General features: G+C 36.4%; 1 protein-coding gene across 1 annotated transcript in view; it reads right to left on the bottom strand.

Annotated features, from left to right (window-relative positions):
- Positions 1-17,712, bottom strand: part of LOC306884233 (WD repeat-containing protein 11) — a 101,470-nt gene that overhangs the window by 21,836 nt on the left and 61,922 nt on the right. Inside the window, exons 17-23 of the mRNA XM_079439952.1 lie at positions 16,736-16,842; positions 16,394-16,508; positions 10,780-10,951; positions 10,018-10,126; positions 5,706-5,768; positions 5,385-5,450; positions 1,396-1,576 (exon numbers count right to left, since the gene is read on the bottom strand). Of these exons, the coding sequence (XP_079296078.1) occupies positions 1,396-1,576; positions 5,385-5,450; positions 5,706-5,768; positions 10,018-10,126; positions 10,780-10,951; positions 16,394-16,508; positions 16,736-16,842 (813 nt within the window). The remainder of the gene's footprint in view (positions 1-1,395; positions 1,577-5,384; positions 5,451-5,705; positions 5,769-10,017; positions 10,127-10,779; positions 10,952-16,393; positions 16,509-16,735; positions 16,843-17,712) is intronic.

Raw genomic sequence — 17,712 nt, 5'->3', positions numbered from 1 at the left:
GCGTCACGTCATTCATGTATATCACGAGTGCATGTAACAGGGAGAGCATTGCGATTAAGGTGTTTACATGCCTATATATTTCGATTAAAATCGGCGTACATGTATGCTAATACGATTATGCTTGCTGCGATTATGAGCTTAATCGCATTATTTAGATCGAAGTATTGCATTTACATGAGGTAAAGTTTAATCGCAATATTGTCAAAATCTCATTGTAATCGCATTAAGAGGGTCCATGTAAATGCACTCAATATCGTGATATTGCGATAACAAAACTGTCTCGATATTATCGTGGTCAGACGATGAAAAAAACCCAAAAACAAAAAACAAAAACTTAAAAACAAAGACTAAAACACTTATACAATATTTAAAAGCCTTATTATTTTTAACTTTACAGTTGTGCAGTAAAATTAATTTTTAAAATTAACGTTTCATTCATAGAGATAATGAAAAAATGTGTAAAAAAAAACCTTGTGGAAAACAAAGACTTTTGAGATGACAATTACATGAAATTAAATTACCATTATACCCAATATATGGCATCAGAGGATCACTCTCATGTCAATCACAATCTGGTCTTGATTTTGAATTTATTATAAAATGATTATAACAAACTTTAGTACAGTACTGTACTGAAGCAATGATCGCGAGCATATCGTTTATAGTTTATAGTTTCAGCACTGGTTTTTCACACCTTGGATCTAAAAAAAGACTCCAGAAATGGGTGTGTAAAACTGTGGAAAAGTGGTAGTGTAGAGGGTGGGGAGAGGGGAGAAAACAACCAATAAAACACAGACCTACAACACGCTCATTATACAGACAAATGGATATTAACATATCTTTAAAACTGAAAGGATAAAGGCAGTTACTTTCTGTTCACTCCTCTTTGAATTTTCAGACTGTATCATTTGCTGTGTATCACAATAACCCATCGTGTACGTGATCAGAGGAGCCGCAGCTCCACGTGTTGTTACATTTTAAATATTCTCACGGTCGTGTTTACAGAGGTGAACTGACAGCGCGGAAGCTTTTGCATGAAATTTGAATTGTCCGCTGTAAGACGACCTCATGCATAATAGAGCGCAGTGGTTGGACCTTAAGTGTTCACTTTCAAGAATAATACTGAAAAAATCTCGGAAAACTGATGACGTAGACGTACTCTCCAGCCATAGCAAATCACCACTCCAGATTAACTCATACATGTCACTTTCCGTGACATAGGTTCAACTTGCAATAGAATGAAATTGCTTAAAAAACTTTTACCTAAATAATAGACATAATGAGTGCTAAAGTTGTTTTCACTGATGTGCAAACTGTTCATATATGTTAACATCTCAAAAATGTATTATAGGGTTTCATGACACTTTCAGTACATGAACTGTCAGCAGCTCATACCTGGAAGAAAGAGCTTTCACATAGGATGTCATGGCAAATGTCCAGGTGGCTGCTCTGAGGGCCCTCAGCTGGTGTTTGGCCTTCTGGGACAGATCCGCTGGGCTGGCAGCTCTGGGCAAAAGACCGGATGTAATGAGCAGCCACGGTCCAAAACTGAAGGTCTGATTCATCACCAAACAGCCTAATAAAAAATAAATGAATGAGGCTTTTCCTGCTGTCAAGAGAGTTAGAATCTATTATACACACATTTTTTTTCACATATTTGACATTGATTGTTGTGGAAAAAAATGGAATTACGTATGTTGACTGTGGAAAGAACTAAAATACTTTACATATTATACACTCCACTTTTATTGGTGGCGAAAAACACTGTTATATTCCATTAATTTGAGAAAACAAGCAGTATGATATCTATGTGAAGCTGTTTAGTATAACAGCACTGGGATGCTGCACTGTTTGTATCACTCCTCATCTGTATTCACAGCATGCTAGACAAGCTATCTATGACTTGTCGTGTAAAATGCAATGCTTGATCTTGCATGGAATGTTTGATCTTGCATGATCTTGCACCTGTCCACTCTAATCTATGTGACTCGTGAAAATACTGAAGGAAGTAAGGAAGGGAGGAATGAAGGAAGGAAGTAAAGGAGGAAGGAAGGGAGGGAGGACAGACAAATAAACAAAGTCTATACATGCAAAACAATGAACACCATTAAGGTCCACAAAACTTATCAGATTTCTTTATAAAAAATAATAAAATAGAAATAATAAATCAAAAATAAGCATTGAAAATTTGAATCTATGCATTACATGTTGAAGTTTAGCTCTGTTTTGCAGAGTTTAGGGTAAATAATAGTGTTCTATCAAATGAAGTGTTCTAAGGTGTTCTGTTGTTCAAACAAGAAAATTAATAAATATTAGATTTTGCTTCTTTGTCTGAGACAGAAAACTTCTCAAAGTAGTTTTAATTTTATTCAGGTCTGGACTGAAGGCTGACAGACAGACGGCCATCAGATATATTATTTTATAGTATTTTATACTGGGTTAAATGATATGTTGATTCGCCTTGGTTTTTTAATAGACTTTATTCTTATAAAAATACCCAAGATGGCTTTAAGAACACAGATAACCATATACTATCACGATTGTGAGTTTACGGTCTTCATGTTTGATCTCTTGTTGGTATGCTAGAAACCCTTGCATAGAGAGAGAAGTGGAGTTATAAGTTGCTGCTCATGACACCCGACTACTTCGCAAACTACCACCAGAGTTGTGCGCACACTTCTGTTTATATTATCAGTCCGACTCAGTGCATACATTACAGTTTTCTAATACCACTTTTTCACCCAGGCTGGTGTCGGAGCCAGAGCCCAATTGGGAACGGAGCTGTGCTTTTCCCCTCAAAAAAAAATCTTGGGCTGGTCCCCGCATCCTGGCTCCAAATTGGCCTTGAAACCTTGCTGGTCTCGAATAAGTGAACCTATGACGTGAGTAGGTGGAGCTTCCACTACAGATTTGAAAGGTACCATTTTCAAATTCCGTCGGAGTTCAGGTAAATAAAATTAACAACAACAATTAAACGTGTCAGTTCAGCAGTGGTCGACAGGAGAGACCAACGCTCTGCTTCTGCAAGAGATCATAATAGGTCTCAAGTGTAAGGAATGGTCTGAACGCACACACAGCTAACACCAGACTTCCTGACGCCGTATAGACGGCCCTCCCCTAAAACTCCTGAGACCAGAAAAACATATATTTTGGGTTTTCGAGAGCCCTTGTCATGTGGAGGAACCCCACATAGAAACCCCCCCCCCTGACTTCGTGCAATAAATTCAAAGGACGATATCGAGGATGACGTTTTTACGGTCGACTCGAAATAAAGACAATTTCCAGACTTTCCAAACCAAAGACTTTTACGACCCTGCATATCACGCACATTCCAAGGAAACGCGCCTTTTCTGTGCAGCTGTATCTAACAAAGAGAACCACACCTTTGAATAAGAAACGAGTTTTAAAAGGGAACAAAGTATACTGTGTCTGCTATTTGAAGCAAAATATACTCGAGAAAAGAAATACTATATCTATACATGTAGTAAGGAGTGTGTGTTTGTGACATTTATAAGCTGTTGCATTATTTTTAATCCATGGTAAATCCAGAATGTATAAGTTACCTGATTACTAGATGTTTAGCTCACCTGCTATTTGTGTCGTTTAGAATTTGAGGATCTGTTTATCAATGTATGTAACCCAGTAATATCCTCTGTGGTCACGTGTATTTTTGGTGCATATCAAAATATAAGTGTTTGGTTTCTTTAGAAAGCTAACCTTATGAAGAATATTATGGTTGAATGAAAATGATCCGTTTTATCAACCCGTGGTTACAATAACGGATAGAAACTTGCGTGCAATAATTTGTTTTATGTGATGAATAACTGACCAGATAATGTATGCAAAACACGCAGCTACGCAGGGCGGGGCTCCGCCCACAGAGACTCTTTCGATTGGACCACGCGCCAAAAAGGCGGACCCCAAATCGCCCCGTTAAAAACGGATACTCAACCATGAGAGTTGAGTTGAAGTTTGAAAACAACAGGAGGACACGCACGCCAGCGAGTCTCTCGTTCTGCTCACGCTGCAAGCGCTTCAGGCCTCGAACATCACGGCGAAGGCATTGCACAGCGATCAAAGTTAAACTTCTAATATCTGAATAGACTTCCTGAAACTTCTTCACGTCAGAACGAAGCCCGCCAACCACTGAAGAGCAACCGCGTCACACGACCAATCCGCACGCGATCCGTCTCAAGCTGAGCAAGGGACGGACTTCACTTGGAGGAAAAGCCTGACTTTGAACCGGAGAAAGCCTGAACTCTTCCCGAACGCAAAAGACAAAAGTAAGGCAAAATCTCTTTACTGACTGAAACCGGGACTCCTCTCTGTTGCTGTTTAAATATAGCATGGTTCTGTCCATGAGTTTCCTCAGGTCGAAAAGCTAGCATTAAAACCTAAGTCTCTCTCTCTCTTCAGATATAAATAACTCGCTCCCATTGCAACGTATGTGTGTTTATGTCTGTTTATGTTGTGTATTAATGTTGTGTTAGAATAGTGAATAAAACTTTGACTTTATTAAGAAATCTTTGTCTGTGTTATGTGATTTAACATGTCGTAACTATTTGCCAAAAAGATTGCGTTTACCTACGCTCAGGAGCTAACTAAGTTGACTCAATTTAACTATTTGATTTATTTTAATCGTTGGCCACGAACTAAATAAACAAAGCGTTAAGAAATAACTTGCTGTTATTAATGCTTGCTGGACAAGTCGTTAACAAGGCATAAGTTGTACATTATGATTGATAACAATTAATCATATGAAGATCAACTCTTAAGAGTGATTCCCTAAAAGCTAAATAATAAAATAAAGATATTTTTGTAGGATTAATGTCTTACACAAGTGATTCTGGTCATTTGTTGGTGACGCAGACGGTTCTGCTCCCTGCCAGTGGAAATGCAAGCAGGTTCTGAACAATTACTACACTTGGCCGAGCACCAGCTCCAGCTCCAGCAGTCTACACGGTGCCAAAGCTGTCTCACCAGGACTGAAAGCATCTATCTCAGCCCCGAAAAGAGGTAAAGTACCACCTGTGAGAGCTTTGAACATTTAAGTCAGTTTGTGACTTTTCATTACAGTTCCAGAAATATGAACCAAATTACAAATTCCTTTTTTTGTTTTTGTAGTGCCACCTAGTGTATGGATGTGTGTGCATGAGTCTGAATAATGGAGGTGGAAGACACCTAACTTAGTGGAGTTTTAATGATTCTACTAAGTTACGTGTCTCTATGATTTATGGTGTCTGTGGTACTGACACTTTTAGGGATCAGAAAAATTAAAAGAAAAACAATCATAAAATCTTAAATACAATAGGGGTCCAGGATTAAAGGAATCTAAATGCATTCTCAATTAAAACTGTGCACAACCCTGCTGTACTGACACTTACCGAGACACAAGGAGGCAGCGTTGTAGCAAGTTCAGATTTGGATCCTGGAGAACGCTTTTGATGTCACTAAGTGGGAAGAAAATATTGGATGCTCAGGGAAATAATAATAATAATAATACACATAACAAAAATGAATAAAAACATCATGTGAGACAGGGCTATTTAAAAAGCTTAATGTGAGCCATTTGAGGATAATTTTGTCCCTGCTTTTATTTATAGGTACTTCTTTGGGAAATGAAATACATTTCCCTGAATAAACATACTTGAATTATAGAATAATTGTAGAAACAGTTCTGTGCTCTATTCTGGGAGTATACATACTTAGAAAGAGAGTTGAGTTGTTCCTGGATCAGTCCCTTGATTTCATCTTTTTCTTTGTAGTCTCTAAGAATGGAAGCACAAAATACAAGTCACTAGTTTATCTTTTGTCTGTTCAATTGTACAATGTTAAGTCTAGCCCACACGGTAGGTACACGCGGCTGTACTACGAATTCTGTTTGACTACCTACTGTAAGTATGATAGGAATAGATCAAAATAGAATTCACTAACTTTACAAAACTAAGATAAACTGATGCTTGCGTTCTGCAAGTGAACGATGCATTATAGTGCCATCCCAAAAAGGCACAACATCACTTTCACAGACTTTTCATTAACTGTTCCCTCCTGGTGGAATGACCTGCCCAACTCAATCCGAGCAGCCGAGTCCTTAGCCAGTTCCAAGAAACGGCTAAAAAACACATCTCTTCCATTTTCATTTTACCCTCTAACTCTCTATTCTAAATCTATTTTCTATTATTTATTTTCTTTAAAAACCCACTTAACCCTCTATATTTCTTTTTCTTCAAAACAAGAATATAATAATTTTCAATATCTTATGTCAAAAAGTATTTTTATCTGAAATAACTGGCTTGTACGCAAGTTTTACACAAAAGGAGCAATATTTACAACATTTGGGAGATAAAATATTGTAAATTCTCGATATTTCCAGATTTTCAACGATCATGAGAACCCTGTAGGAAACTCCATTTGGCGGTTATGAATGAATGCTAAATAAATATTTAAAACTGAAAAACACCAGATTGACGCATATGAAGCAATGTGTTACAGGGAACAACAGAATAACACTAGGTCAATATGCTATTGGGATGTGTTGGATTCAGCTTTAAATGTCCAAAAAAAGTTGCACGATATTTTGTTGGACCAACTTTAGCTTTGATTATATTGTGCATTCGTTGTGGCATCGTTTGGACAATGTCATGCAACATAACATTTATTTTCATCAAGCGTTATACATAAATACATTTTTGCTTGAGATCTTGTATTGACAATGGGAGAGTCAAACCACTCTGTAAAGTTGACTCCAGCACATTCTAAAGACTTTCAATAAGGTTAAGCTCAGGACACTTTTGTGGCCAATTCACAAGAAAATGATTCCTCATGCACACTAAACAATTATTTCACAAATTGAGCCGGGCGAATCTTGGTATTGTCATCCTGGAATTCAGACATGGGTACATTTGAGAAGTAAAAAGCTACGCAACGCATCAGTTAAGGTTAAAAGAACTGTTCCAAAACAACATAAGAAACATGTTAATCACTGCAGTGATCAGGGCTCAAGAAATGGGGCAAATGTTATGATATTTTGTCCTTTTCAAGCATGACAGACCACATAAGACATAAGCTGACAAGACATTAGAGCGAGAAAATGAGTGAATTTTCATTAAATTTTCTAAATCTCATTCATCGACTGATTGAATGATGATTTCTTTATAATTAATAAAAGATTTTGTCTTAACACAGTCGTGCCTGCTTCATATTAAGGGCAAACAACTGTCCCTTTGCAAAACCCCGCCCTGCTTAGTTATTGTTGCTATGTCCGACAAGCCATGCCGTTCTCACGCTACACATGTTCTCATGCAGGGCTAAGAGGAAACTGACAATACGCAGAGAGACAGAACAGAGCAGGTTACTTCTGGTATGAAACAAGGTCTAATTTTTTAAGGAAATTTAAACAATAAATACCGTTTTGTGGCTCTTTAGATCGCTGTAGCAGCGCAGTTCAAGAAGCACATGAAACGATCGTCTTTTCATATTTACACGAAATAAACATGAATCAGAACATTTTATTTCAACTGTGGAAAGATGTCAATACACACAATTTTTCAAGATTAAGTCCACCGAAGGTATTGTGCATTCAAGTCATGTCGAACAGTTCATATTTATGAGCTAAATGCACATGAATGCCTCCACAAAGTCGTAATCACCAGTGGGGAGCTCGGGATTTTCTTTAAACAACTATCTGTACGAGTTGGGGGCGTGTCAATGAGAAACATGGCAACTTACTAGCTCGTACCTACGAACATCCCAGGAGGACTTCAACACAGCAGTAATCTACTCTCCTGTCTGATTTGTTTGTTGGACAAAATGGCGGATTCGGCATTATGATTGGTCAGATCACCTGTCAATCAAGCTCTCTGAGAAGGGTCAATTAGTTAAAAAAATATTGTTATATGAGCATGACTGAAAACTACATTTCTAAAAACGAAATGAGTTACATAAGCGTTACAAGTGTTACATACATGACACATTAAAGAGCAATAAAATAGTATTTATTGTTTGAATTTCTTAAATGACAAAACTTGAAAGCTGAGACTGTTTCCAACCAGAAGTAACCTGCTCTGTCTTGTCTGTCGGCGCATCGTCAGTTTCCTCTTTACTCTGCAATGTATTTTTCATTGCGTGAGAACATGATGTATGGCGTGAGAGCCGCAAGGCTGGTTGGACTTAGCAACTGTAACTAAGGGAGGCGGGTCTTTGAGAAGCGTCAATTAAGTCAACGATTTGCTTCCTATCTTGGGTGTATCTTACCCAATATATTGTTATACAAAAAAAATAAAAAATCTGAGTAAATAATATATTTTTATTTTATAATGCCTTGGTGATCAGTTATTGCATCCTGTATTTGATGTTATAAATGGGGGCCTGTACCATGATGGTAGATGAACAAATTCAGAGTTGCAGGATTAGTTTCGAGTTGACAAAACCAAACCAAACCAAACCACTCCAATCCAGCTTTATTGGTACCATGATGCTGATCATCAACTTTCTTTGTCAACTTTGATCCTGAGTTTGTGGAGCACGTGCGTATGAATATGTGATATCAGTAGCGAACAGCCAATCACATGCCTTGCAACACAAAGCAAGTGTCATTCACTTCACGCGAGAGACAGTCAGCGAGAACTCTTTTGTTAAAGGATAAGAGATTAAAGAATATAAGAAATTTAAATGCATTTACATTGAAGTACTTGTCCATGAAATAGGTCAAATAAAAAAAAAAATATTATCTTGCTCTATTAGTGCAGTCACAAATTAAACTTCTGAAGTTGGTTTACTAGTTGATAATATATAGCGATAGAGACTTGAACGTGTAAGGTCACATTTTTAAAGAGTTATCTATTGATTCTAGCGCTTATTTATATTACTTATGATCTATATATATATATATTAATTTTCATTTTAAATAAATGCTTTATAATAATTGTTGAACAAAGTGCTTGTGTGTAATGGATTAATAAAAATATATTCATATTATAATTATATAAATAATGCGTAAATTGTAATAATCATTAAAGCCAGACAATTTTGTAGGTACTTTTAAATTTTAAGTACTTTATAGTGTTGTAGGAAGAGAAACTGGGAGAGTGACTTTTTTTTTTTTTTTTTTTTTTGCATCCGACATGTGTCACTTTGCTCACATCTGATTGGTCCAATTTCAGTTTGAGATCTCTTACCCAGAACATAACCTGCCCTGGAGCAGGTTAGGTGTGCAGTGTAAATTACTATGGCAATGAACGCCACTAAAAGCCAAGCCACTATCATGGTACCTAAAACCCAGGATTGGTGCAAAATAACTGAAATTTACCTGGCTAGCCAGCTAATCCGGCTTCATGGTACAGGCCCCAGGGGTGAGAATTCATGAAAATAAACGGGCTCAAACCATCAACCCCACTGTACTGTACTTAAACACTGATGAAATCATCGAGTACCAAAAATAAAGTACTGGTACCCATAACAAGTTTTTGTTATGGGTATGGCGACTCATTTTGCTTTTACTCAGGATGCATTTGCTGTCCTCTCCTGATCTGTGACTGTTTACCACAAACACAACCTTTATCCACTATTTTGATTTCAAATTCAAACGATGCTTTTTTAGCATTGTGATCCTCTTTTATCGCAGTACAGTAATACAATCTTTCATAGAAATATTCATGTTTAAACTCAATAAATATAAACAACGTATTATTCAATGCATTTGACTTCTAGATTTGTATATTAAGTTGCTCCAGCAAGTGGCAACACATTTAAACACAACATACAGAATAGCCTACTTTTCTTATGTTAAAAGAAGGCTTTCACAAACATTTTAAATTAAAACTTACAGAAACTCTCACGCCTTTTCTTTTCCTTTTAAATCTTTATTACAAACGGAGTATGTGTGAAATAGGCGTAAAGGTCAGATTTTGTCAGTGAAACCAGCAAAGACGTAACTATCACAACAGACTGGAGTTAAATGTGCTGTGAATGACTTTTGAAATCATACAGATGTGACAAAATAATGAAGCTGTCACATACACATGAGTGATGTCCATAGTGAATGTATCGGACCATGGCTGCAGTAGCAGAAAGGCCTTCAGTGTGAGAGCAGCACGTGGCAGTAGAAGATAGGGACACCATACTGGATCTGAAACAGAGAACAGAGACAGGAACATACATATATACACACCATAAAATCTATTGTACACTACCAAGTCTGACATGATGGAAGGACCCACTAAAGTTATATCACTGGAAAGAAAATAGAAAAAAAAAAAATCACACGTAAAGTCAAAGCATTCTGTATGCACATATAAACACAAGGATGAATACAGGCCTCAACACATTTATCAGATATTCAAATGGGGAATTCCATTGACTTCTACAGCTCTTAATTTAAACTAGGAATACATCTGTCAAAATGAAAATGCTTGGCCAAAACCAAGTATTCAGGACAGACTGGACAAAAAAAAAAAAATCATTTGTCTTTCTCTATGAGAGACTCTCACTACACAAGATCACATTAACTGTGGACAACCTCTTCTACCAATATATCACCCATCACCATTTACATTTAGAATTAGATCTAATTAAACCTTTTTGTGTGCACACTGCTTGGATGCTAAAATAATAGTTTCTGATCACTTGTTCTATATTTTTATCTGCATTTTAAACCAAAAATTTCCATTCTTACTTTAAACTAATCATAACTGTTGTACACAAACCCTGAAACACAACATTTGGCATTATTAGGTGTTTACACAACACAGCTTTTAAACTAAAAACTTTTTAAAGAGTCACCTGTCAAGTCCTGCTCATCCATTCTATAACTGGCAGACTTCATGGCCATCTCCAGCACTCTCACGCAGCCATCATCTGATGCCAGTACTACTTTATCTGATGTACACCAGTCAATATCCAGAATCCTATAATTCACATTCCGCCCCACTCTGATGCTGCTCACCATCTGCACCTGTAGAAGTATGTGACAGTATAGTCTTTAAAGAAAGCCATTTTTATAACTACAAAAAGGAGAACACTTTGCAGGATTCAGTGGAGTCAAGATAAATGAATAAATAAATAAATAAATCCTTAACTAGTGACAGCATAAACTAGCTATAAAGAATAAAATTTTCCATTGAAAGGAGATATTTACAGCCATATTTATTTCCCTTAATCTTTAATATAATTTTTATAATATTTATAAGGGCAAATTTTATAACCTTCATAAAGAAGATGATCTTCCATGTAAACTCTTAAATTCACTCAGTAAATACAATTTTATTAATAATGAGGCACTAGATTTATAAACAAAATTATATAAAATAAATAAAAACAAAATTCATCTTAGTACAGCAGAAGTGGCACAGAAGCTTCATCTGAAGTAGCATTAAGTATATATATATATATATATATATACACACACACTGTTTAATGCAGGTCAGAGATGCCACAAATGCATTTATACTGCAGTTACAGTTGCATAAGTGATGTTAGGATATTTATGGGAACTCTAGCCTGTTAAGGTGAGAGAGTAACAGATTACCAATGTTCTGAGTCTTCATACTAGAGAGACTTTAACAGGTCAACAACGTTCTGAGTCTATATCCTGTGAGGAAAGAGACACTAAAAAATACCCCACGATCTGAGTCTCCTTTCCAGAAAGACAGTAACAGACAAGTAACAAGTTCTGGGGCTCTGGCCCATTATACAGCATAAATGAGTAGACCCCCTTGGAATAAATACAAAAGATGTCATTCTTAATTATCACTAATTCAATTCATGGAAAGATGGCAAAATTGAAAGTTTTAAATAAAAAAAGAGGAATATATGTCATTAATACCTGTAAAGTAAGTAAATTACCCAATTTTGTTTAAATGAAGCATTAAAGAAATGAGTACACCCTAGATTTAATTAAACAAATGTATAATATTCTAGTACTTAGTATGTCCTCCATAAATTTAAGTAGGCCTATACTGCTCTGACCATTCTTGGCACAAGTCTTGAGTGTACAAGTTCACGACAACTTGTCACATCTGTCGTTTCCATCATCCTGGAAGATGACCACCTTAAATGCCCTGGTCTATAATGGAGAGTTTTTATCAACTCAGAATCCCCCACAGGTGCTCAAGAGTGTTAAGTTTGGGTGAAATATATGTCTACTGAAGGATTTTCACCTTGGGAGAATGCATATCATCATTGTCATTTAAAAAAAAATGCTCAACAACTCAGGGAATGAGAAGAGGGTAGCATTTTCTGTTTCAAGTTTTTGTATTCCATCACACAGTGGTGTGTAAATCAATGACAGCATTGATAAATCACAACTCTCTCACACCTTCAGCACCCATACATCCGTATAGAAGAGCTTTACTACCACTGAACTTCACTGTGGAAACCAGGCACTTCTCACTTTAATCCTCCCCTAGCAAAACCACAACATTTTGGATGCTGTTAGATCCAAAATGACTGCCTTGGACTAATGAGACCAAAGTATGGATTCTTAGAAGTCTATATTTTGTAAATATGGGCCTTGGAGAAGGTTCAATTATTTTATTATGCTTTGGCAGTCACTCTTTTTATAGCTTTCGCCAGCTCTGAGACACTTGCTTGGTATTTCTCCTGCTCTTTTTCTAGCAAAAACAAAAACAAAAACACTCATCACGTTGGTGCTGATAGCCTCGTGGACATCGTTTATCATTATGATAGGAAATTCTTATTTCCTGAATAATTTTGAGTAATTCTTGCTACAACCAATCACATTTTGCTTTACACTCAGGGCGGGAACAGATTAATTTTGCACCCTGTAAGGAACTATGGGTGCTTCGTTCGAATAAAGCTGAAGCGCTGTTTTCAAAAGACTGTTGGAGTGTGGTTCCTTTATATTTTCTTCAGGTTCAGTGAATCAGGATAAACTAAGAATTATACACAAACTAAGATCTATGAGCAAGAAATAAAGCCGTACATACCAATCTCCTATGTTACTGCCTCATAAGACGTAGTTTTACAGTGCCATGGCTACACGTTGTTATAATACAGTATGAATAGTCAATCATTTGTCCAAACAGATACATAAATAATCAGATTTAGACTGACTTTATGAACATAGCCTGTCTGTTGTGTATAATGTAGCTACAAACACATCTCAATTTCACACAATTAAAAAAAAAAGTTGTTTAAACCAGCTTTTCTCTTACAGACCAACCTACTTGATGACAACCGGTTTGGTTTTAAAAAATGGACAACTGGAGCTCTTTTCTTACAAGATTAAATTCAGTCTAAGTCATTTTCTATTAACCTGTTACCCTGCGCCCCTATTTTTGAGCATTTTGTAAAAAACGATATAACCAAATAAAAATGTCTGTAGCTCTTGAACCCTAAGGTCTATATTTAAAAATCTGGTGTTGTTTGAAACTAGACACTTGATCCTTTGTTACTCTAGAGTCATAATAACTCAAAATTAGTATAGCAATAGAGTAAAACAAGGTAAAATATACATGAAATTGACTCGCGATATGTTTTAATGAAGCTCACTAAGGGAAAAATGGATGAGACTTTCATGCCAAAGGCCTGAAAACACCATAAAGATAAAGCTGAACATCTGACCATGTTTTGATTCAAATTTGAGGATGATACTCCCAAAAATGTAGTTTCTGTAAGCTTTTATTTAAAAAAAATCTAGGCGTCCTTTCAAAAAAGCCATTTGGAGACCCCAAATAGACACTTTGTAAACAAATGTCCAAATGAGTCAAAACTACATAATACATATATGTATATCAATTCAGAACTGCTCTGCTCACCAAAACACACAATAAAAAACTATTTCTGAACAGCATTTGTAGTGCTGACTCATTTAGTCATTTGGTTAGTCTACAAATGGCATTTTTGAAAAAAAACGCCTAAATATTTCCTGAAATAAAATATGAAATAATAAATTTTTTATAGGTAAAGACTTACAGAAAGTACATCTTTATGGTATTTCATTTCAAGAAAAGCTTTGGAAAAGTCATTTGGATATTTTATTTCAAGAAAAGTCTAGGAATCCTTTCAAAAATGCTATTTAGAGACTCCATAAGACACTGCATACTACATATGTATATCAATTCAGAACTGCTCTACCAATGAAACCACAAAAAAACACAAAACTATTTCAGAATTTGAACATAACTAAACAGTCTTTATTCTGAACAATTCCAATAATGAAAACAGTGAACCAAAACAGATTTGATCATTTTTGAACTAGTGAAAACACAAAACATGCAAAATACATTGTTTTTACAACATTTGTATTTTTTATTTATTTTATATGGTGAATATTATGAATATTACTATTTTACTAATATAGTAATAGATTACTATTACTAATATTACTAAATAATAAAAAAAAAAAAACTATTTACAGTATTTACAGTGGAGGAAGACGCTCTAGCAGCCACTAAAATGGTTTTTTTTCTGACCATCTGGATTCACCAGACCTCTGAAAAGACAGGGAAGAGTGAGAGAAAAAGAGTGAGAAAGTGTGTAAGCAAAACAAATCAAACTTGCAACACTGTTTACATTTTGTACACACACACACACACACACACGCGCACACACACACACACACGCGCGCACGCACACACACACAATAACCGGGACATACCCACAAACAAACACACCCACCCACCCACACGAACAAAACTCATGTAATCCCCTCATATTATCCCTCTCCGTTGTCATTTTTAGAATCTAAAACAGCTAACATGAAACAAAAGCTGCAAATACATGATAAAGACACATAAACATTCAAGAGGAGGGTGGAGACACTTACGTGCTAATGCTATCCACGCTTCCCAGCGATCTCAGCGCGTATTCGGTTACTAAATTAGCCATTTTTCTCCCCACGTCCTCCAAAACACCACCAAACGCCACAGAAACACTTCTCAAGTCGAAGATCCACGATGGAGAGATTCAGATGTGAGCTTTGGACAACATCTGTTCGCTGATAGCCAGTCTGTGTAGCGCTGCGACGCCATTATGTGTACGCTTCATGCGTAACCCGAGAGCGCACGAAAACACACGGACAATACGCCGAGCTATTCTCTAAACAATCTTACGTAAACTATTCAAACTGTCAATCACTTTAAACGTCCTTGTGGTTGGCTAACACTTCCATCCATCAAAACTGTGCTGGCGAGGCATTGGCTGGGTTCAAACACCCCTATTGTGATGTGTCCGGATTGACACCTCGCTGACCCATTCACGGACGCGCTTACTGTCCCGGGTTATAACAGCTCCTGCGATTGAAGGAGAGAGACGAGGGAGGGCTATTCTTACTCGGAAGAGACGATTCTGCTGGAAATAGATGGCGTTTCAAAGCTGGAATACGAATTATAATCGATATTTATTGGAAAATGGACGCTATCGATAACTATAACTCGAATCGCTTATGTAAACAAAGGAGGATCTATCGTGTTTTCCCCTATTTTTTCGTTGTTTTGGATTAAAAAGTGGATGCATTTTGAAGAGTGGACCCTTCTCTTGAAATGTATGCTGGTGTGTCTTGGAATAGTCTGAGCTGACCAGCGCTATTGGCGATCAAACGTGAGTACTGCGGTTCGCTTTGTTCATTTTAAATGGCCGGTCTTTCAGCATTTCTGTTAACCCTTTCCTCTCTGGTGTATTGATTTCAAAAACAAGCTCACATCGTTAATCTTGAGTGTTTTAGCTTTCAAATGATATATAGTTAATGATAATTGATTGAATATTGTTCTAAAACAAAGGTAATAAAAAGTCCGACCACGCCCGACCACGCCCTTCCGGCCCGCCCGCGGGCCGATGCGGGTTAACAGGTTAAAGCATTTTTTTTAATGGATAACAGTATATGCATCTTGTACCTTTCTACACACTACTCTAAACATACTACATACTGGCCTGTGTTATTTGAGTCAAATGCTCTTTATAAAACCATGGCTCTATACCAGTAAAAGAATCTGTTTTTTAAGTCCAAAAAACTGAGTCCATACATCATAAAAAATATTCCACACAGCTCCGGGGGGATAATGAAGGCCTTCTGAAGCGTAGTGTTTGTATAAGAAAAATATCCATAAATAAAACTTGAGGATGACGTAAGACTTTATAGTCTAGGCTATTATAAAGATTGGAAGAGAAAGGACATTTTTTAACATAACCTCGATTATATTAGTCTGAAGGAAGAAAGTCATATACACCTAGGATGGCTTGAGGGTGAGTAAATCATGGGCTACTTTTCATTTTTGAACTATCCCTTTAAGGCACTGCCTTGTCTTATTGCGCTGAAATGTATGCATGTGCATTAGCTGAACCATTTCTGCTAAAGAATCAATCAATGGATTAATCATTCAACCAACCAACCATTCAATCAATCAATCAATCCATAAATAAAAAAGTAAATACACACCTCTTTGGTATCCCAGACCTCAGCTCCATCTGTGTACATCACCAAGAGTTTTTGGTTGCCTTTCCCAGGAGCAAAACGAATCTTCTTCACCCACCCACGGTGTGTAGGTACAGCCCTGAAATATGTAAACAAATCTGACATTTTAAAAACAAACTAAAAGCAACCTAAATATGGGATGCACAGTCGTATATTTCCAGTCATTTTTTAGGTTTCATTTCAGTTAGGATGCTGTCGTATACAGTAAACTGCTGTTTACGGAGTTTTGGAATTAAATCAGTTTGCACACAAACATGCATGGGGACACATTTTACTTGCGGAGTCTTTAGTAATATACATTTGTACCTTGAAAGACGAGCCTTTAGGTCCCAAAAATTGAGGTTTCCATCTACATCTCCCAGAACTAGGGTGTCTCCTTTCCATGCAATACAGGCAATGCTTCCCATACTGCCCTGGAAGAGAGTAGAAATGCTTAAGTTTCCTGCACACAAGACATAGGACACTGGAAACCAATAACAATATTTATTTCAAAGATGATAACTAGATGCCACTTACTGCAAACATGGCATAAAGCAAGGTCAATGACAACAAAGTAACAAACTAATGTTCAAAATTGCATACTGAAGAACTGTTTTGCATAAAAAAGTTATGCAAGCATCTTGAACATTCAGAGAAGTGATGCAACAAATTAAAAGAATAGATGAACAGAAAGAAAGACACTGATCTATAATCTACCTGTATAATATTAGTTCCTGTTTTACTGGTTATGCTGAAGAAAGAAACGGGTTGCTTATAAACACAAAATATGCACAATGAAATAAAAATAAAATGGATCTGAGCAAATGATCAGAAATAAGTACACTGTGAAAAAAGCCCCACAGGAGATGAAAGGATAATGAGGACAAAGAAGGGAGCAATTTTCTCTTCATCTCCTCTTTCATCAGAAAAGTTTGAAACTGCAAATTATATACTCTCAAAACACTGCAAGGGAATGTTAGAAAATATTTTTTATCCATACGGAGGAGTATGTACAGCTGTATCAAGGATTTTCCATGATGTCCAAAATGTGCATTTGAAAACATAGAATTTGCCTATGTATCATCTATACATATGGCTACTTTTTAAGACAAAACAGGCTACAAGAGTGCAAAAAAATTAAGGTTTATGTATTAAGGAATTATTTTGCATTATTTGGGTGTAACCTTGACTTTCTCACAAAATGTGTGAGAAAATGTAGCATTCAAAATAATAAATAAATACATTGAGAATACAGGATTGTTTCAAACAAATTTTCAGCTTTATATCAAATTGTCACCACAGTC

This window comes from Barbus barbus, assembly GCF_936440315.1.
Source record: "Barbus barbus genome assembly, chromosome: 18".
NCBI lineage: Eukaryota > Metazoa > Chordata > Actinopteri > Cypriniformes > Cyprinidae > Barbus > Barbus barbus.
This window is presented reverse-complemented; position numbering and strand designations above follow the sequence as displayed.